Genomic DNA, 22,633 nt, shown 5'->3' on the forward strand with positions numbered 1-22,633 from the left:
TCTCAATTTTACAGTGTTCAGTTATAAGTAAAAACGTCCAGCTAACTTTATTCTGTAGGTCTGTACAGTTATGGCATTCAAAAAAGGGTTTTATAGGTTTTTTGGATTTTTTTTTTTATTTCACCACTGGAGTGGTGTCACTAATCTATTTTTCTGGCCCCTAGTATTATCAGCTGCTGTTACCGTCTTCATCTGTGAACAGCGCCGTTCCGGTTGGTTTCCAGAAGTTTGTGTCTTGCCAGATCGCTCCAGTGTTAGAGGACGATCCAGAAGTCACAACTTAATGTACGTCTATGAGAGCCAGAACAAGGCCAGAACGAGTCTCATAGACTTACAATGAGAGCTTGTGACCGCTATCTCTGACTTCCGGTCAGTCAAAAGTTGCAGTCACAAGAAGGCGGTGTGGGACTGGAGTGTGGTCGGGAACAGCCGAAGACAGAGTCTGGTGAGTTTAATACTAGGGCAGTGAACTTACATTAGTGGCACCACTCCAGCGCTCAAATAAAAATCCCGGAGTAGTGCCTTAACTTTGGTTTCCATCATATTTTTCTCAGACCCATTATTATTCTCTCAACATAGTTTTTATTGAAAGCTTTTTGGGGTACGTGCCACTTTTTGTTCTGTTGTTTTGCTCCATTTTCGAAGGCAGATTGTTGATCAAATTCTGCACTTCTGGAAGTTTATTTAATTCGGGAGATAATGTTAAATTTTTAATTGTCAGACGTTTACCAACATGGACATATCAAATATGTTTATTGTTATCATAATTTTTTTTAATAACAGAATGGGAAGGGGGGGGGGATAACTTTTATTGATTTATTTTAAAACTTTTTTTCAACATTTTTTGTATATTTGGCCAGCGATGATGGGCGGGTACCGTACTTTGGCCACATTCACATGTTAAGTATTTGGTCAGTATTTTACATCAGTATTTGTAAGCAAAATCAGGAGAGGAACAATCAGAGGAAACGTATAATACAAAACAAGACACCACTTCTGAATTATCACACACTCCTGATTTTGGCTTACAAATACAGAGGGAAAATACTGACCAAATACTGAATGTGTGACTGTGGCCTTACAACTATAGCATCCCTCTCTAATCATTACCCCTCTGTGTCTAACGTTTCAGTGCAGTGAGTGCAATGACATCATTACAACATGCAGCTGTACCAAGTTGTGCAGAGGATCTGAATACACCATGAAAAGACCAGAGGGCAGGGGAACAGGTAGAGGTGAGAGGTTTTTTTTTAACTGGGGCCTATTATACTGTATGGAGCATTATGTAGGGTGCATTATACTGTAGAAACACCATGTGGGGTCATTATACTGTATGGAACACTATGTGGGGTCATTATACTGTAAGGAGCACTATGTGGGATCATTATATCATATGGAGCACTATGTGAGGCCATTATACTGTATGGAGCACTATGTGAGGTCATTATATCATATGGAGCACTATGTGGGGCCATTATACTGTATGGAGCACTATGTGGGGTCATTATATCATATGGAGCACTATGTGAGGCCATTATACTGTATGGAGCACTATGTGAGGTCATTATATCATATGGAGCACTATGTGGGGCCATTATACTGCATGGAGCACTATGTGGGGTCATTATATCATATGGAGCACTATGTGGGGCCATTATACTGTATGGAGCACTATGTGGGGTCATTATATCATATGGAGCACTATGTGAGGCCATTATACTGTATGGAGCACTATGTGGGGTCATTATATCATATGGAGCACTATGTGAGGCCATTATACTGTATGGAGCACTATGTGAGGTCATTATATCATATGAAGCACTATGTGGGGCCATTATACTGTATGGAGCACTATGTGGGGTCATTATATCATATGGAGCACTATGTGGGGCCATTATACTGTATGGAGCAGAAAGTGGGCCCATTATACTGTATGGAGATCTATTAAGAAATATGAGAATGAGGAGCATCTGATTAGTGTAGTAAAACAATGCATACGGTACATTTTATTAGGGTATGAATATAAAATAGCAATAAAATAAAGTGACAAGATGCATAGTCAAACCCAGGAAACAGGGTCATACATCATGACTCACACATCATGAATCATCATGAACATCCATGGTAAATAGAATAATAAATGCACAATAGTATCAATTAGCACATCCTGGTGAAACCTGTCCCTATACGTAAAAAGTGCATAGTAGCTAGTAAATATACACAGGTACCCCATGTATGGAGATATTGTGGGGTCATTTTACTGCATGAAGCACTTTGTGGGGCCATTTAAGTTTGTTTCCATATGCAAAGTTCAATGTTACATTTAATGATAAGGAAAAACTTCCTCAATTGTAGACTTTTTTTTTTAATAAATATCAAGGTCAGCCTGCAACGTTGTTCAAGCTTTTAATTCTGGCTCTCTGTGTATTTGAAATCCCTGCTCTAGGGGAACTTGAACCTTGGATCGCTTGATCATGTGCACACTATAATGCAATAGTTTGGTGTAGCAGGATACTGTAAGGATCCAACAGGGCTTGAGCACAAGCAAGACAAAGAAATGGGTCTTGAGGAGGCCTACAGCTGCTACTGACAAACTATTGGTACTGTGCGCTCACAAATCAGGGGGTATGAATGGGCTGTCATGTAAGGGGTTAGATGGAGAGCAGGGACTTCTCTGTCAGGAGTGTCAGCAGGGAGGCACTTTGATCAGTTTATTATCAAGGGACTCTTCTAACATGAAAGAATTGTACAAAGCTGAAAACCTTGAACAGGGTTTTCCTGTAATAGTTTATTTTTTCTTATGGACCTGAGAATTTATAGGCAGGTAGCTACTAACTACCTACCTGTTCTGCCTAGTGACTATCTCTGCCAGCTCACAGCAATGATGCACCACTTCTGCTGGCGATTCTGTGGCTTCAGGTGATGTCACGTTAACAATGTAGCCGCTTCTCTTCCCCTGCATTGTTAATGGGTTGAGACTGCAGATGTCATGCTGATTGACAACCAACTCTCTTGCCTAACTGCAAGAGCCAGCTGTCACTCAATATGACATCGTCAGTCACATCCTGTCCACAGAGCCGATGAGGAAGGCTGCTCTATTGACGTGTTGTCCCTTATAACCCCTTTAACTTCAAACTTGATGCTGAGAGGATTTAAATATGAAGGCCTTGTCTTCACCAGAGGCTGGGCCCTGGAGAACCAACTGTATAATTCTTTACACAAACATTATATAGATCATGTTCAAGCTATGTTGGAGGAAAATTGGGAAAATCACGTCATTCTTTTTCCCTCCTTCAATGTTTTAGGGTAAAGTGGACCACCACGTCGTTCTATTGAGCCTCCTTCCCCTCATTCATCCAAGCTTCCTCCTGTGCTTTTTAATTCTTCTTCTTTGCTTAGTATATACTTTAAGCACTCCAGTCTACTCTCCACTATGACTTTATATCATGAAGCTACAACCACCATTGCACACCCACACTTTCTGCCTATTTAAGATCCTTGCAATTTTTATTTACTTTTTTTGCAATTTTAATGGTTGTTTTATTATTCTCACACCATTGTTACTGACACTAGTATATGGTTGTAGTATTACTTTCCTTTCCTAACACCTACACATTTTGATGATATAGTACATGGATAAAAACCAGTAAAAAGGCAGCACGGTGGATCAGTGGTTAGCCCCGTTGCTTTGCAGCGCTGGGGTCCTGGGCTAAAATCCTAAAAAGGATAACATCTACAACTGGTGTCTCTGTTCATCCCGTGTTTGCATGGGTTTCCTCCCACACTCCAAATACATTCTGATAGGGAATTTGGAATTGTGAGCCCCAAAGGGGACAGTGATGATGAAGTCTATGAAATGTTGTGGAATATGATGGTGCTATATAAGCAAAGCATAATAAATTATAATAGTACTATACAGCATAAAGCAAGTGATTATCCGGAACAGTTCTAGTAAGGCTCAGCCTTAGTCATCTCTACTGAAGATAAATAAGGTTTTCAAAAGATTTCTACACGCCAGCCAAGGTCACACGTGGGAGCAATGTTGTTTTGCTGTGTACTTTACATATCAGTTTCAACATATTGATCATTTCCAGGTTATCATGAAAAAAAAAATACTCTCTCAGATCCGAACGCCAATCTTCAGCTTGTCCAATACTACCACTTAGCCGTTCACATTGTGAAATCAGCAATTAAGTTGTGGCCTAAGGATTATTGGGCATTACATTATTCCAAATTACTTTTCCTCTTCACTACATTAAATGCTACAAATGTGCACATGATTTTTCCTCTGGATAAGAAAACTCTCCCACTAGTGCTACAAATTGGAGATACGTTTCCTGTTCTCAGTGTCGGTGGGGGAGCCAGAGTTCAGAAAGTTATTCCCTAGCTTCTGGATATCCTGATGTCAAAATTTGACACAAACCCTTTAACATTAAAAAATTCTCTGATTGAAGTGAGGGTGATTAAAGGTTCCTATAATTCCATATCTGTTATTGGCTTTTTCCCTATTTTTGTCTACTTGTGCTCTGTTTCTTTTTTATCACTTTAAGATCTGATGTCAGTCCCTGACACATTCATGGTGTACATCATTAGAGACCAGAACCTTTGATCATTACCCTTGGGTTTTACAAATTGTTGTATTTTTTTGCAGTATTATTAGTCCAGGAATATAAGTATATTTGTACTAATGTTAATGTTATATTGGGGTTTAAGGACAAATGAGAGATAAATTCAACAATATTATACATTTTGGTATGGGTGGTCAAGTGCAGGCATCTCCTTCTGGCTGGTGAGACCACTAAAATAAAAGTTTGAGTTATTCTAGCACTTTTTTTCTACAATAGAACAAGCTTTTTATCTCTTTTTATCTGTGAACAATAAAATATTCAGTGCAACAAAAACACCATCCACAAAATTATCTTCTCAGTATGATTCATTTTTCTTATGTAAAAGCAATATTATTTGCATTACATTTTGTGGTAGGTATTGGAGGTCGTAGTGGCCAAGATCCATATATACAGTATACATGCTCATAGATAATGACTATTATAAGTGAGATCATTTCTAGCTTTTCCAATTACTTTTCTGACAGACGCACCAGATTGGAAAACATACTGACTATACAGCAAATGGAAATAACTATTAGCAGTTGGCTGACATCAGATACACATATGGCTAGAAGACCTGTCCCATCAAACTCTTCAGAAGACGTCCTCATGTAGTAGAGTTAAAACAACTCGCATCTACAGTAAGCTTCTTACGATTTTTGGTAATTTTCTAAAACAAAACACGCATGTTTCTTCAAGCAACATTGTATGATAAAAATTGTTTCGGAAAATTCAGACTAGATTTCCAAATTCTGTCTAAGAATTTCTACAGGGAAGAACATTTACTTTCAGGAACACAATCTAAAGCAGTGATCATCCAAAGAGCCGCACATCTATAGGACACTTTTGTGTCAAATTACAGATTTTGTCATTCCCTAAACAGCCCTACCCAGGTTGAGAGTAAAGGCCCTTTTACATTTAGCGATGCACCAGCGATCCGACCAGCGATACGACCCGGTCATGATCGCTGGTGCATCGCTAAATGATCGCTAGTGAGCTGCCAAACAGAAAGACCTCACAGCGATGCAGCAGCGACGCAGCGCACGATACTCACCTTTCACACTCAGCGATCCTGGCGTCTTCCCGCCTGCGTCCAGCGTCGCTCGTCTCACACAGCAGGAAGCCCAGCAGGAAGCTGACGACGAGAAATGGAGCCGCCCGATCTCGCGCGATCAGCGACGGACAGCGGGGGAGCCGGTCGGAGGTATGTATCACACATAGCGATATTGCTAGCAATATCGCTATAACGTCACAAAATCAGTGACGTTTCAGCGATATTGCTAGCGATATCGCTATGTGTAAAACCACCTTAAGTCCAGGTTTTATTAGACTTTCTCTCAAAATACTGTGGCAGGGATCAGTTGAAGTCCAGCTCCAGAGTAAGGGTATGTGCACACGTTGCAGAAAATTTCTGCACAAAAACCTGAATCCCTTCCCAGAAACCGCACCTATTTTTCCGCGGCGGTTTTTACGAGGTTTTGATGCGTTTTTTACCGCAGCGGTTTCTAAAAGCATGGGAGAAGCCTAAACTGCGGAAAAAAACGCAAAATTAATGTGCATGCTGCGGTTTTTACCGCGATGCGGTTTTTTCGCGGTAAAAAACGCATCAATGTGCACAAAAAGTGCAAAATGCATAGAAATGACTGTGCACCTTATTTTTAGCGGTTTTATAGCGGTTTTATAGTGAAAACCGCGGTAAAAACCGCTAAAAAAACGCTGTGTGTGAACACAGCCTAAGGCTAAGTGCACACGTAGCAGAAATTTTCTGCTGAAAAACAGGACTCCCTTCCCAGAAACCGTGCGTTTTTTTCTGCGCGTTTTCACAGCGATTTTTGCGCATTTTTTTCCGCGTGGTTTCTAGACACATGGAAAAAGCCAGAAACTCAGAAAAAAACGCGAAATTAATGAGCATGCTGTGTTTTTTTACCGCGATGCGTTTTTTTCGCAGTAAAAAACGCATCAATGTGCACAAAAAGTGCAAAATGCATAGAAATGAATGGGAAGCTTCTTTTTCGCGTTTTCCCCGCTGATTTTTTGGTAAATCCGCGGGAAAAACCGTGAAAAAAACGCTGTGTGTGAACACAGCCTAACCGCTCTGCCTCCTTCCTAGTCTTCCATAGTCGTTGTCATTATTAATGTAAGCCTCTAAAATTCGTAACCCATTTTCATATATTAAAATCCCAATAAAACACTTTGATAGCAAAAATACTTTGGAAAATAGCAGATTATTTTCAGGCATCGCTAAATCTAAGATCTAAAGATCTGTGTTATTTCCAGTAGATATGTGCTCTTCTCGTTCCTAAAAATCCCAAAAGCAACAGTTAAAAATAAACTGGAGTCCAACCCACTGCCACCAGGCTCCAGACTGGCATCAATGATCCACACAGGATGGGCAAATGCCGAGAAAAACAGCTTGTTTTGAGGTTTTTATTCTCATTAGTGCATGGCAATGGATTGGGCCAAATGTCAAGTTGTTACTGTCCACAAGGCAGCAGAAAACTGGGAAGGAGTCCATCTAAAAGGGAATACAAGCAGCCCAAAAAAGAAACAAGCTGACAGTGCTTTTATGGCTCAGCAAAATATACAACAATCGGCCATATCATAAGCTGTCTAATGTTGTGATGGTTCCCCTCGTGCCACTAATTGTTCAGGTATAAACCCCACAATAACTCTGAAGGGGACCTGTGGTGACACTAGTTTCTTGCAGCCTATCTTTTAATTTGTCTAGGTAAAGAGGTGAGGCCTCCAGGAACCAGACTTGGTCTTTCAGCAGATTCTGCACATGCTTAATCAAATTGGCATGAACATTGGGCATACATGACCCTGCGACCAGTTTGTTGAGTTGTCTTTGAGTTGTCTTTCCTAGGGCTATTTTTGGTAGGTATTAGCCACTGTATAGCTAAAAGTATTCTTGCCCAGACACCTAACTATCGAAAGTTAGTGTTTGCCAAAGTCACTCCGCTCCTGATATTTGCCCATTTCTTCTGCTTCCAAGACATCAACTTCAAGAACTGAACACGTTATGCCTGATATATCTCATCCCTTATTAAATACCATTGTAAGAAGATAATCAATATTCATCAGTCATTGATTACGTACGTTCTGATCAGTATGGCTACTACAGTGTACAAGTATAAAGATAACTTCCAAGACACTTATCATACAAATCTTATAATCCCGTGTTATTTGATATTTTATTTCTAATTCATATTTATGTCTTACCTTTAACTTTTAGGAGTCTATTACAAGACCTATAGATATTACAAGAATCATCAATGGAAGTCAAGGAAAAGATAATTTTCTCTCTATATGATGATAATTTTAAAACTAATCAAAAACTAATATAAATGCTTCTTACGGCTGGCACAGCTTCACCAGGTCCTGGTCCGTGGTGCTGGGATGAAGACCTCTGATGTACAGGTTGGTTTTACTCAACTGTTCTCCACCTCCACCACCTCCTCCTTCTCCACCGCCGCTGCTATTACTAGGGCTGGGGGGTGCCATATGCTGTGCTGACGAAACATAGGTCTGCTGGAAAACAAATACAAAGAGAAATTTTAGATATTGGAAGACTTTGATCAGAAACACCAGTACATAACCCAGGAAACATTCCGGCTACATTCAAAAGTTCATTTGACGTAATTTCTCGGAAAATGAAGTCATTCATTTATTTAGTGTAAATCCCATCAGCCATGCCTGTGAAACATGAATATTTCATGCCTCTTTACTGAAAACTTTTAATATCAACTGTTTCTAAATAACAGTTACAGCATTGTCAGACCAATGCTAATCCCAACATTTCGCAATTGTTAAAGAGTATCAGTCACAGCATACAGTCTTCTCTCCATATAGTTGGTGTATTAGTTGTGGCCAAAAGTATTGACACCCCTGCAATTCTGTCAGATAATACTCAGTTTCTTCCTGAAAATGATTGTAAACACAAATTCTTTGGTATTATTATCTTCATTTAATTTGTCTTAATTGAAAAAACACAAAAGAGAATGAAGCAAAAAGCAAAACATTGATCATTTCACACAAAACTCCAAAAATGGGCCAGACAAAAGTATTGGCACCCTCACCCTAATACTTGGTTGCACAACCTTTAGCCAAAATAACTGCGACCAACCGCTTCCGGTAACCATCAATGAGTTTCTTCCAATGCTCTGCTGGAATTTTAGACCACTCTTCTTTGGCAAACTGCTCCAGGTCCCTGATATTTGAAGGGTGCCTTCTCCAAACTGCCATTTTTAGATCTCTCCACAGGTGTTCTATGGGATTCAGGTCTGGACTCATTGCTGGCCACCTTAGAAGTCTACAGTGCTTTCTCTCAAACCATTTTCTAGAACTTTTTGAAGTGTGTTTTGGGTCATTGTCCTGCTGGAAGACCCATGACCTCTGAGGGAGACCCAGCTTTCTCACACTGGGCCCTACATTATGCTGCAAAATTTGTTGGTAGTCTTCAGACTTCATAATACCATGCACTCGGTCAAGCAGTCCAGTGCCAGAGGCAGCAAAGCAACCCCAAATCATCAGGGAACCTCCACCACGTTTGACTGTAGGGACCGTGTTCTTTTCTTTGAATGCCTCTTTTTTTCTCCTATAAACTCTATGTTGATGCCTTTGCTCAAAAAGCTCTACTTTTGTCTCTTCTGACCAGAGAACATTCTTCCAAAACGTTTTAGGCTTTTTCAGGTAAGTTTTGGCAAACTCCAGCCTGGCTTTTTTATGTCTCGGGGTATGAAGTGGGGTCTTCCTGGGTATCCTACCATACAGTCCCTTTTCATTCAGACGCTGATGGATAGTACGGGTTGACACTGTTGTACCTTCGGACTGCAGGGCAGCTTGAACTTGTTTGGATGTTAGTCGAGGTTCTTTATCCAACATCCGCACAATCTTGCGTTGAAATCTCTTGTCAATTTTTCTTTTTCGTCCACATCTAGGGAGGTTAGCCACAGTGCCATGGGCTTTAAACTTCTTGATGACACTGCGCACGGTAGACACAGGAACATTCAGGTCTTTGGAGATGGACTTGTAGCCTTGAGATTGCTCATGCTTCCTCACAATTTGGTTTCTCAAGTCCTCAGACAGTTCTTTGGTCTTCTTTCTTTTCTCCATGCTCAATGTGGTACACACAAGGACACAGGACAGAGGTTGAGTCAACTTTAATCTATGTCAACTGGCTGCAAGTGTGATTTAGTTATTGCCAACACCTGTTAGGTGCCACAGGTAAGTTACAGGTGCTGTTAATTACACAAATTAGAGAAACATCACATGATTTTCGAACAGTGCCAATACTTTTGTCCACCCTCTTTTTTATGTTTGGTGTGGAATTATATCCAATTTGGCTTTAGGACAATTCTTTTTGTGTTTTTTCATTTAAGACAAATTAAATAAAGATAATAATACCAAAGAATTTGTGTTTGCAATCATTTTCAGGAAGAAACTGAGTATTATCTGACAGAATTGCAGGGGTGTCAATACTTTTGGCCACAACTGTATGACTTGTAAAAGCCGTATAATCCAAAATTTCCAGATACCTGGACATCATTATATGAGGCTTGTTCGTGCTATGTATGTACATATTGTCTGCATGCCGGAATCAGTGGGGGAACATTCTCAAAAAAAGGCACGCTCTCACGGCCCCCATACACATTAGATCTATGGCAACTCGTACAAATGAATGTTGGGGGAAATACTGATTGCATAGAATGAGATAAGTCATTGCCAGACATGTCTGTAGACAGCTCTCTAGTCGGACGATTGCTCCTCTGTATGTGAGCCGACATGGCTGACGATGAATGATTGGTCGAACCATTGTTCGGCTGACTGCCATCTAATGGGAAAGGTTTGTAGAGAGACCTGACAAAGATGGATGTAACATACAACCTGCAAGGATCTAATCATGCTATTACATTTCTTCTAATATCAATTCAAAACAGACAATGAAACAAATTTTTAAAGCAAAACCAGTTGATATCATCATTTTTTATTTCTACTATTCTATTCAGTCCAAGATGAAAACAATGTAATTTAAGGCAGTGCTAGCTCCCTGACTTTCCTGATACCAGCAAACAAACCTAACGTAATATCATCCGTATGCCATCAGTACGTCAACCGTATTTCCATTCTTACTCACTGATTGGTATTCGTTTTTATATCACAAAACCAAATACAGTGTCCTATGCTGAATGGATCAACCAATAACAGATTCTGTGTGGACCTTGCCCGTAAAGCATCCTTTTTTATGTGCCCATTGGGCGAATCTGGTCTGGAAAATGGACCACAGTGCTGTATGCTATGGTTTGTTTACACGCGGACCATCGGCGGGCAAGAACCAAGACGCTAATGTGAACTACCCCAATGTCTTGCATTCGTCCGTCTGCAGTTTGTATGCTATCAGCTTTGTGTCTGGACAGAACACGGCCATGAAGTATGCTCATCAGAGCAAGCCCTAAAGCCGGCTTCACACAACTGTGAAACATGGATCTCCTGACCTAAGTTTACTGCTTCATAGAAACATATGAGGCAGCTAGCTTAGGACAGGAAACCCGGAGCAGGGGCCAAGCCTAGCGTTTCGAGCACGGACTGTTTCTCGGACGTGCAAATCTGTGCTTAGTATATTATTTTGGTGAAATAGCTAATAACTTGTAAACCAATATATCATAAATTGTGCTAAAGGAAACCTTGCACCAGAATTGAAACCAGAACATGTTCACAAGGCCAAAGAGAAAATGTCCTGACAACAAGGGCAATGACCTCTGCCATATTTACCTATTCTGTAGACAGGAAAAAATCATTACTACCCTGAAGTCCAGGTAAAGGACAATCAAGCAGTATGACATCAGACGTGTGTAGGGTTGGGTTAGCTAGCAGTGCTCTTCAAAGGACAAAAGAGCAAATCAGGGCAATCTCCTCTAGGAAGATGCAAGGCCCAAAATCAGCATCCAGCAGGGGATGAGCTTCAAAATATCTTTATTCTGCCATACACAGGATGCGATGTTTCGACATGTATAAGGTCTTTTTCATGCTTAAAAAACACACCATGATTCTGAAGTATAAGCTCTTTTCACCACTCACTCCTGTGTTCTCCCAAACTTTACGCTGCTCGGCAGCTCCATGTGGGTGGGGCTGTGGAGATTTGACAGCTCAGCTCTGAAGCTAAAGATCTTTTTTTGTTACGGTGCTGCTGTGCTAGGTGATCTGTACAAAACATCTTATCCAGGTGACCATAAATGATATGAGATTTTACAATGCTGATAGCTGCGAAGCTCATGCAAAGCGCAAGGGCACAGCAGCACAGGGTGACGTGACATGTAAGATAAAGCGATTTACAGTCTACCAATAGATACGTATTCTTTCCGGGTTACCCCAAGGACACACAAGACATTAGACTGAGCAGATCTGCTCACAATATACATGTCCAGCCATATTTTGTGAACCAGCTTCATGCAGAAATAGTACTGCAATTGTAATATCCATCGGAGCAGCAGCAGAGGAACTACAGGGCGCATTATGATTGATGCTCTGTAGCTGGGTGATATAAACTGTTACAATTACATCTAATAAGTGAGAAACAGAAAAGGTCTGGTTACATGGAGCAACCATCAGTTATAATAATACTCTAATTATTATAGGGGTTGTCTATACTTCATTACTGGGTCTAACTTAGTGCTTGTAAAAACGAGCAACTTTGCAATTTACATCTTGTTAAAAATCCATTTTGTTCTCAAGAACGCAGAGATTTCTATCTCTATTGTGTAGGTTTCAGCCATCTTGGCTGTCTCAGGGTAACCGGTTTCCTAAGCAGGGAACGCATGCTTCTTGCATGCTAAAAATTTAGGGCCTGCAATTGCTGCTCTAATGTCCAGATCGGTGAATCTGACTAAAATCGAGGCCCCTGCCCTTCTCTCATACAGCAAATCTGCCTCCGCTAGCAGCAAAGGAGAGCACTCAGGTGGGACCAGCAGCGCAATCATACCACTGGTCTAGACTGTCAGTCTGCAGGAGCGCACTCCTCCCCAGCCGGCAGGAAACTGAGGGGCAGAGAAGCGGTGCGCTCTTAAAGAAAACTGAGACAAAGCCTTTAACACCTAACGCACAGAAAGCCACATTTCTACAAGAGATTGGTCATGGAATAAAACAGTACTAAACATTTCTGTCATTCTTCATTGGTAATTTTGTATTCTCTAATAAGCAATTATTCATTTGGCTCAGGAAGATAATGGCTCATAACCCCAATCCAAAATGACTGTATATCGACATGTGTAATTTTTAATTTCAGTTACCATTGCACACAGAGGACATCACATCAATAAGAGATAATAAGCTATATGTGAGTCACACCTATGTGAAAAACACGCTAATGGCAAGTGACTGGCTCCAAAGTAATTTTCCAATTAGACTGTGGTGGCCATTATTGAGTCACAACCTCTGAGACCCCCCGCCAATCCCAAGAATAAAGCATTGGTTTTAGTGCTGCATCCACTTTCCCTGCACAGATGAGCCACCGACCACTCAATGTGCAAGGAATTAAAGCAGAACCCCAACCCAGTGAGTAGGCTCAGACTTCCCTTATACCGCCAGTGGGCCAGAGAGCCGCTGTGCCAGGTAATGCACTGATAAACCAGTGCTGGCTTCTCTATACTCTTAGGCTGTGTGTACACGTTGCAGATTTTTTGTGTTTTTGCGGCATTTTTCTGCTGCTGAATTGCAGTGAAAACGCAAAAAAAACGCATCCCATGCAATCCTATGGGATTCTGCAATGCTGTGCTAATCAGGGCTGTGGAGTCGGAGTCGGAGTCGTGGAGTCGGTGCTCATTTTGGTGGAGTCGGAGTCGGAGTTGGAGTCGGTATAAAATGGACCGACTCCGACTCCTAAAATATATAATAAATTGGGTACAGTAATTCAATGCAGGATGTGCTGAATATTTTTTCATAGGAGTTTGGGAAAGTTATGAAATGTCCTATAAATGGCTGTTCTATTCCTGATCTAAGGCTACATTCACACACAGCGTTTTTCCTGTGTTTTTTGAGGATACGTTTTTCAGCTGCAAAAGCTGATCATCTTTTTAAAAAACTGCATCACCTGAAAGGTTTTTGAGCTCATAGATAATGTTTTCAATAGCAAAAGCAGATTAGAAATCTGCTCTATCTATCCATTTATCCATATCTGTCTATCCATATCGTATCTGTACCAAAAAGAATGAAAACCGGGTAGTACACCAATATATATTCTGTTCTATATAAATATCTTGATTATTGGATCATAAAAATGATTAAATGTCTGAGGTTCACATTGTGCTACAATAAATTTTTCACTTAAATATAAGCAATATGTGTGGGAGTCGGAGTCGTGGAGTCGGAGTCGGTGTAAGGGAAATTGAGGAGTCGGAGTCGGAGTCGCAGGTTTGGCTTACCGACTCCACAGCCCTGGTGCTAATGCTGCGGATTTTTCCACTGCGGAATCGCATAGCAGAAAAATCCGCAGCATGCCCATTCTTTTTGCGGAATCGCTGCGATTCTGCACCCATAGGAATGCATGAGAATAGCTTACTTCCCGCATGTGGCTATGCCCACCATGCGCAAAGTAAGCGGATCATGTGCGGATGGTACCCAGGGCCTGGAGGAGAGGAGACTCTCCTCCAGGCCCTGGGTACCATAATCCTGTCAAAAATAGAATAAAAATAAAAAATAGTGATATACTTACCCCCGGCGGCCCCCGGAGTCCTTCCCGCCTCTCACCACACTCCCGAAATCTTCTGGTCCCAGTAATGCTTTGCACGAATGACCGCCATGACGTCGCACTCTCGCAAGTGTGACGTCGTCTCAGGTCCTTCGCGCAAAGCATTACTGGGACAGGAAGATGCCAAGAGCGCCGCAGAGCAGATCGGGGGCCGTTGGAAGGTGAGAAAAACAATATTTTTTATTTTTTTTTATTATTTTAACATCCTACCTATCACATTTCCAAGCGATGCTAATCGTTTGGAAATGTGATAGGTAGGATGCTAATCGCTTGGGAAGCGCAAGCATTCCGCAAGTGGAAAACGCTTGCAAAACGCTTGTTTTCCGCGGGAAGAACGCATGCGAATTTCCGCAGCATTTCTGCAACGTGGGAACATAGCCTTAGGGTCTGTGGAAGTCTACTAAAATACCCCTTTAAAATGCCACTAAAGCACTAATTGCCTGATATTATAGGTATTTATATATTGCATATATAATCTATAGAGAATCACACACATGGACTAAATCTGGAATATTTCACAATTCTATATAACATTGGCCATGGCTAAAACAAAACATTTTGACAAAACAACCAATAACTAATATTTGGCCTAATTATCCATGTACCTATGGCAACACAATGATTTAAGAAATCACATTTATTGGATATGCTTAAAAAAGTTCCTTGGCAGAATATCTCAGCGTTGAAACAGTAATCTGCCAAGAATTTCCTATGTAGGAAAATGCAAATACTGTACGTTAGCATTTGTCCGATCCCATAGGTTTCACAAATCTGTACAACTCTTAGATTTATTTATTATCAATTATTTCTCCAAAATAAATGTCACCTCAATATCAGATGTGACACGGCATAGGGATGGGATAGCGTTCACAAACTTCCTACGGTGCTTGTTGCATGATGCTCCCTGTTCTTATCAGACTTTCCTTATGTCGGTGGTTATACTAATTAACAATTACACAGGTCTGCGAGGGTAAAACTGTTCGAAAAGTATGAGGTAATTTTTATAAACTCAGTAAAAATATCTAAAAAATTCCATCATGTACAGTTTTTTCACAAACACTGACTCCATGGGCTTTTTCTTGCACCATACTTTGACCCCCTTGCGTGACTTTTGGCGTTATTAGATTGATTAGAAATTAATGGACGCTGTGCTGTGATTGGCTGCTGTGGGCAGAGAAGATTTTCTAAATCCAGCTTCCAAAGACTGTGGTGGTGTCCATAGCATCCAATCATAGCATAGCTTTCATTTTACCTCAGCAGTATAAGAAATGAAGCCGTGCTGTGATTGGTTGTTATGGGCGGTAAAGACAGATTTTGTTTAGTCACAGTTCATAACAGTGTGGTGGTGCCCAAAGCAACCAATCAGAGCACAGCTTTAATTTTACCTCAGCAGTATAAGAACTGAATGCTGCACTGTGTTTGGCCGTTATGGGAGGTAAAGACAGATAATTTTTTTTAGTCACAGTTCATTACAGTGTGGCGGTGCTCATAGGAACCAATCAGAGCACAGCTTTCATTTTACCTCTGTGGTATAAGAACTGAAAGCTGCACCGTGATTGGTTGCTATGGGGAGCAAAGGGTTCATTAGAGTGTGGCGGTGCGCTTACCATGATTCCTTTCAGTATTTAGTGGTTGTGGTGAATTAAGCTTCTGTATATAACGTGATCAAAATGGCTACAAGGGGGTGTCGTAATTCACCAGATAACTTTGGCTACATTGGCGGTTGTTTTGTAGTGAGCAAACAACGAAGGAACGTTACGGATTTTGTTAGAAAAGTGTATTATGCATACTTTGGTGTAAAACTAGGTGATGAGGACAAGTCGTGAGCTCCACATGTAGTGTGTTCTGTTGTGTAGAAGAACTACGACAGTGGTCTAAAGGGAAGACAACAAGCTATTGTTTCGGGGGCCTATGACCTGAACTGCGAAATCTTAGTGACGACTGCTACTTTTGTATATGCAACGTGGAGGGATTCAACCTGAAAAATAAGAACGAAAATATATACCTAGACGTCCCGTCAGCAATTCACCCTACGTCTCACGGTCCAGGAATACCTGTCCCCTCACCTCCGGGGGAAACCTGAAGATGCACCTGATCCAGGAGATTCAGAACATGGAGGGCAGGATTCTGATGAAGTCTTTCACGCTCGTCCCAATTATTCTCATTATCATAGACAATGGGCATTGCTGCCGCCTGAGTCGTTTCCTCTGTTTATAGGACTTGGGAGCTCTATTTCCACTATACATTCACAATGGAGCTGACCTTCATCTGCTCGTCACCATGACTTTCATGCTAATTAGTGTCATGCAAAAACTGACCATCTCAATGAGAAATAATGGACATGTTAGGAAAAGGAGATATGGATAAGGCAATCGCTCATAAAATCCTTTTTCAGTATGATGATATGATAGCTCTTAATTAAAGAAGTCCCCTGCTTAGGAGAAAGATATTAATATATTTCCTTGTCTAATAAAACAGATTATAACATATTCTAATGGCCGCCCTTTTACAAGATCTGACAATTGGCAAATATGTTAATAGGAAAGATTCAGCCAGTAAATGAGCAAAAAGCTTGTTCATTAGGAGATCTGATTTTTATGCATGTACAAAACTCATCATTATTGGCAGCACATTGTCCCCTATAATCAGGCGATGTCCAGTTTTTGATTTGGATCATATATTGGGATAGAACAATCATTGTGAACAGGCCTGGAAACGAGCGCCGGATGGCTATTATATGCTCAATCAGCGCTCATTATAGGCCTGACACCGGCCCGTGTAATTAGGCCATACCACATATGACCACCATTCCCAGCACTGACATCGCAAAATCCTCACAGCGTGCAGAGCGTACTGTGAGGCTGCACAAGTCTGCAGTTACACAGAGTGACTGCAGACTTGTCGTTTTAGTCTGGACAACCCCTCTAATGAATCAGGCCCTTAGTATCTACTCAGCCTAACTTAAGAGACCAAAGGGTTGACACAGTGTAGCCAAGCCGGAGCGGTGCCCCTTCTCCTGCTGATTGTGAGGATCCTGGCGGTGGGATCTCCCCCGATCACACATTTATGGCATGGGACACAGTGTGCAAGAAAAAGACTACATTACATGGCTTGCCAAATGACAGTGTGTACAGCTAGCGGACTCACATACTAGTGCCACACAGTGAAAATGTGGACACTATGGGCTCACTGTTTGATAACTACACTTGGCTTGGCTCGTCGTGAGCTGTATTTTGAATGTTGCCTCTGTAACGTCGTAAAATCAGAAATCATTACGTCAGGAACTGCAAGGGTCAGCTGTTTCTGTAGCTGCAGTGTCGGTGTCCCGTGTCCTAACCAAAGCCAAGTCTACAGCAACACATATAATAGCGCTGCACACAGAACATTACCAGAACTGCTGTATATACAGTATATGTGTACACATGGAGACAGTATACTTGATACAAGAGGATGATATAGGACATCCTTCTACGCCCTTAGGCCATGTGCACACGATGCAGATTTGCAGCGTTTCCGCAGCGGATTTTACCGCGCAGAAACGTTGCATATCCGCATTGTGATGTACAGTACCTTTAAAATGAATGAAAAAAAAAAAACGCTGTGCAGACGCTGCGGATTTTTCCGCGCGGTTTTCCTGCGGTACAAAATCCGCAGCATGTTGCTTCTTTTGTGCGGTTTTCTATCTCCCCTGTTACCAAATCCGCAGGGGGAAGACCGCAATGGAAAACCGCACAAAAACCGCATGAAAACCGCGTGAAAAATGGAAGAAATCCGCAGGAAAAATGCAGGTTATTTGACCTGCGGTTTTCTTCCATTCTGCACGGAAAAATCGGCAGGGCTCAAAACTCCGTCTGCACTCAGCCTTATTGGCAGATAAGTCATCTCTATACATTCTGACTCCGCTGCTGTGTCTCACAATATACAGGATATAAGGGACAGAAAAAAACCAAACTTTGCCCTGGATTGAGGGTAAAGTCCCTGAGCCTCCTACATGAAAAATACTGCAAAACAACTGGAGGATATAAGGCACACGCTCAGTGTTTGAATCAGATAATTCTACTGAGAAAACAGTGCTGGCGGAAAAACGCTGGATACATTTTTGCCACATTTTTATGCGTTTTTTCCACCATTCATTTGAATGGGTGAAAAACACTAACTTGAAAAAACGCTTTGAAGCTTCATATCTTCAAGGAACACATAAGCAGTGTGTGCAAGAGATTTCAGAAATGTCGTTTACTTTGCTAGTACTATGAAACATGTTTTTTTTCAGTGACAACAACTTGTGGAAAAAAATGCAAAGTGATTTTTATCAAGTTCTTCTTTAGGTGCACTCCTTTAGATTGATTGTTCAGAGCAGCGGCATGGTCGAGCTGCTGGCAGAGGTAACGTTGCCTCTGCAGTATGAGAGAAGCACAGGTGGGCAGGGGCTGATCAGATCCAGTGATCTGGCAACACAAGTAGGCTATTAAACATGGAGCCTGCAAGCAATGTCGGCTCCTTACCAAGGTAAGAGGCCCTTCTGGGACAGCAAGGTGGACGGAAGCCTAGGTAACAAGTACACTATAAAATTCAAAATCCCTCCATTCTTGAGAAGTTTTTTTTGTTTTTGTTTTACAAGCATTTTAGACTTTTGCTCATTTTAAAACTTATTTGCACCCTTTTCAGCAGATGGGTGGGGTTACCCTTTGTTTAGTCATTAGTTTGCTACAGGTTAGGACACAAGTGCCATGTTTCAGTGGTTGGCACTGCTGCCTTCCTTTATGAATACAAATAAGCTTAGCGGTGTGCCAGGACTAGTTAGTAAATGAGCTTCATGGCTGGCATGATATGAGCACTCCACTTGGCATCAGGACATTATATTGTAAATGGATTCCAGCTACCTCTATTACTGCACTGTGACTGACAGGCTTATCATACATTCCAGCTGATACTGACACATGTGCACTATGGACGGTATTATTGTATATGCGCCACACACGCTACTAATATAACAGTATATCTCAGAAGTTACTTGTAAATGTGAACTATGAAAGGAGCGATTATCTAAGACAGGGGTGGGGAATCTTTTTTCGGACAAGGGCCATTTGGATATTTATACCATCCTTCGGGGGCCGTAAAAACTCCGCCCACAAAGTACATCCTGACTCTGGCACTGGTCTCATGACTTTATCTTTCATTGCATGCCCTTCAATGTTCAGTAGTGAACACTGCGTGTGTGTGTGCTCAGAGCAAGAAGAAATTAATGAGCTTGTGGCAAAGAAAATATAGCTCCCTGCCCAAGAATGCAGTCCCTGAGAATCTGCTCAGGGGCCGTAAATGGCCCTGGGGCCTGAGGTTCCCCACCCCTGATCTAAGAGCTATGCCGGCTCATCCATGCACTACAGCCGGGATTAGGGTGGTACAGCTGGCAATATGTTATCGATACTATTTTATATGTCCCCATGTTCAGAGCCTAGCTCCATTATTGGAGTCATGTCAACGTTGCGCCATTTCACTGAAAATTCTTTAAGCCTTTATGGACCCAAACATTTTGTTTTTTCCTCCCTTTGTTCCAAGAGCCAGAACTTTTTTATTCTTCATTGACATTTTCTTTTTGACGCTTAATATATGGATTACATAATTTTAAATAATATTTCAATGCGTTGGACTATTGTAACCACAACAATACCAAATATGGTTTGTTTTTTCATTATTTCTTTTTTTTTTAATTTTTGAATGGGGTAAAGGGCAGTGATTTATAGTTTTACATATGTTTTTAAGAACATTTCTTTTTTAATGTTACTTACTGTATAGTATGGTATTGCAGCTTATAGTGTAACTGTGGTATTCCTACCTATGAAGCCCAGCATCTTCCTCAGCTTCACAGGACTAAAAGTGCATTCACACGGAAAGATTCTCGTGACACAGTAATCTTATAGTGTAATCAGGCTGGTGATCACCTGATGAAAGAGTAAAATGCTCGATCATCATCAGGTGAAATGATTTTTAGGCTGGCATATAAATTATAAATCATGATTCTCGGCAGCACATCTAACATTCCGAACATGACTCATGCGGTCTGCCTATGTAAACAGACTATTAAATGACTGCGGATCAGAAAATATTAACCAGTCAGTGGCCATATAGTGCCGCCAATTGATCCATGAAAGCGGACGGTAAGATTGCAGTCATGAGAGCCTTCAGCAGGACTTTGGCGATTTATCAGCTCCCTACAATCATGTTATGCGGGGCAGAGAAGAGCCAAGGGTACTGTCAAAGACTCCAATTAAATGCTTCTGTCAGTAATTGGCAGAGGCATCTGAATGGTTAAAATCAGTGATTGTGGCTTGCTCCATAAGCAGCCATTAGAGACATATGCCAGCTACTGTATGTAACAGCCAGCATTTGTAGTGTACGAAGCAGTCTCAGCTCCTGAGCCTGCTCCATACAGCACAAAATGTACATCACAAGTGTCATGTCCACCATGTCTGTTTTGTCTCAAGAACTCCTGGAGCGATGTGCATATCTTGTCTGCTGTCCTGCATGTTTGCTAGAGCAGTGTGCACACTCACCTCATGTCTGAGCTGCGGGATGCCTGCGTTTCTGCTCTGCCTTCTGTGATCTTCTCGTCTTGTCTAGAGTCCCTGATCATGTGTCCCTGCCTGGATCCTGCACTGTCTGGTTCTGCAATCATATCGTTATGTCTGGAACTCTGATCATGTGACCTGTCTAGGTTTCAGCACTGATTCTGCAGTCGTCTCGTCATGTCTGGATCTCCGATCATGTGACTACGCTCTGTTATCCTGTGGATCTGAACCCGGAAGTGTCCCCTGATCCTGACCTGGAAGAGGAGGTGCTATGCCCTATATCAGGCCGCCCCTTCCTATGCTCTGGGCCTGAGTATTGTGTGGTGTCCCTGCATGGCTGCTTGGTCTGTGGGGCGCTCCCTCTATTCTGTGCCCTTGCACTCTGCCCTGTTGTGCGTCTCTGCACACGCTCCGTGCTCGTACTCCATCTCTTGTCCCGTGCCTTGTCTTATGTTTGTCTGTTGTGCCATGTTCGTCTTTGTCCTGCTTGGACTTGTAGTCCTTCTGTTTCTCTGCCTTGCCTGTTTTCGCTATGCCTTGTTCCGTACCTTGCCTTGCTCTGCCTTGTTCCTCCCTATGGTCTTTACTTGCTCTGCCTCGCTCTCTACTATGGTGCTCTGTTGTGCTCCCTGGTACACGCACCCTTCCTCCTTTCTTTTCCATGTCTAGTCCCAAGGTTCTCCCTTGGCCCGGCTCTGGGCTTCGCCTACGCTCCGCTGCTAGACTCTTTCCTATTATGCTCTCTTGCACGTTTCTAGGCTAGTCCCAAGGTTCTCCCTTGGCCCGGCTCTGGGCTTCGGCCTACGCTCCGCTGCTAGCTCTGTTCTTGCTCTAATCTGCTTCCGTTCCTGGTTCTGTGCTCTGCCTAAGCTCTGCCTTGTTTCTCGTCTTGTCTTCCCTTGCTCTGTTTCTTCGTGTGCCCTTTGCATACGCCTGGCCTTCCTAGCCTCCTGTCTGTGCCTCAGCCGTGCCTGCCCTAGCCGTGCTCGTCGGTCAGTGACAGCTGTGTCGCCTGCCATGCCTCAGCCGGGTTCGCTGGAGTCTTGTCCGTCTGTCAGTGCCGCAGCACGATCAGCTAGCCAGTGCCCTCTGTGCTCCCTTGCACTTCACGCTGTTTTCGCACTGTGCTCTGCGTGCTCTCTAAAGCACGCGCAGGCCCTCGCCTGCTCATGGCATACCTCCCCGTGCTTCTATAATAGTACGCGCAGGTTTGGCCATGTATCCTGTCGTGCCCTCTTGCACGCACAGGCCCTAACCCTGTCCTGGAACCTGTCCCTGGCGTGCCTCTCTGCACGCGCAGGACTCTGCCTCGCCTGTCCCTGGCGTGCCTCTCTGCACGCGCAGGACTCTGCCTCGCCTGTCCCTGGCGTGCCTCTCTGCACGCGCAGGACTCTGCCTCGCCCGATCCTGGCGTGCCTCTCTGCACGCGCAGGACTCTGCCTCGCCCGATCCTGGCGTGCCTCTCTGCACGCGCAGGACTCTGCCTCGCCCGATCCTGGCGTGCCTCTCTGCACGCGCAGGACTCTGCCTTGTGACCTTGTGCCTTGGCGTGTCTCTACACACGCACTCTGTCTTACCTTGAACCCTGGCGTGTCCCCTACACACGCACCTAGCCTTGAACCCTGGCGTGTCCCCTACACACGCACCTAGCCTTGAACCCTGGCGTGTCCCCTACACACGCACCTAGCCTTGAACCCTGGCGTGTCCCCTACACACGC

The 22,633-nt window shown here is 42.6% G+C and overlaps 1 protein-coding gene across 7 annotated transcripts in view; it reads right to left on the minus strand.

Annotated features, from left to right (window-relative positions):
• Window positions 1-22,633, minus strand: part of RBMS2 (RNA binding motif single stranded interacting protein 2) — a 157,834-nt gene that overhangs the window by 61,182 nt on the left and 74,019 nt on the right. For all 7 annotated transcript variants that reach the window (XM_073576909.1, XM_073576913.1, XM_073576912.1 and 4 more), the window contains exon 2: window positions 7,966-8,138. In XM_073576909.1, coding sequence (XP_073433010.1) covers window positions 7,966-8,138 — 173 coding nt within the window. The remainder of the gene's footprint in view (window positions 1-7,965; window positions 8,139-22,633) is intronic.

Source organism: Dendrobates tinctorius, unplaced genomic scaffold (genome assembly GCF_039654945.1).
Source record: "Dendrobates tinctorius isolate UK_male_01 unplaced genomic scaffold, ASM3965494v1 ptg000051l, whole genome shotgun sequence".
Lineage (NCBI taxonomy): Eukaryota > Metazoa > Chordata > Amphibia > Anura > Dendrobatidae > Dendrobates > Dendrobates tinctorius.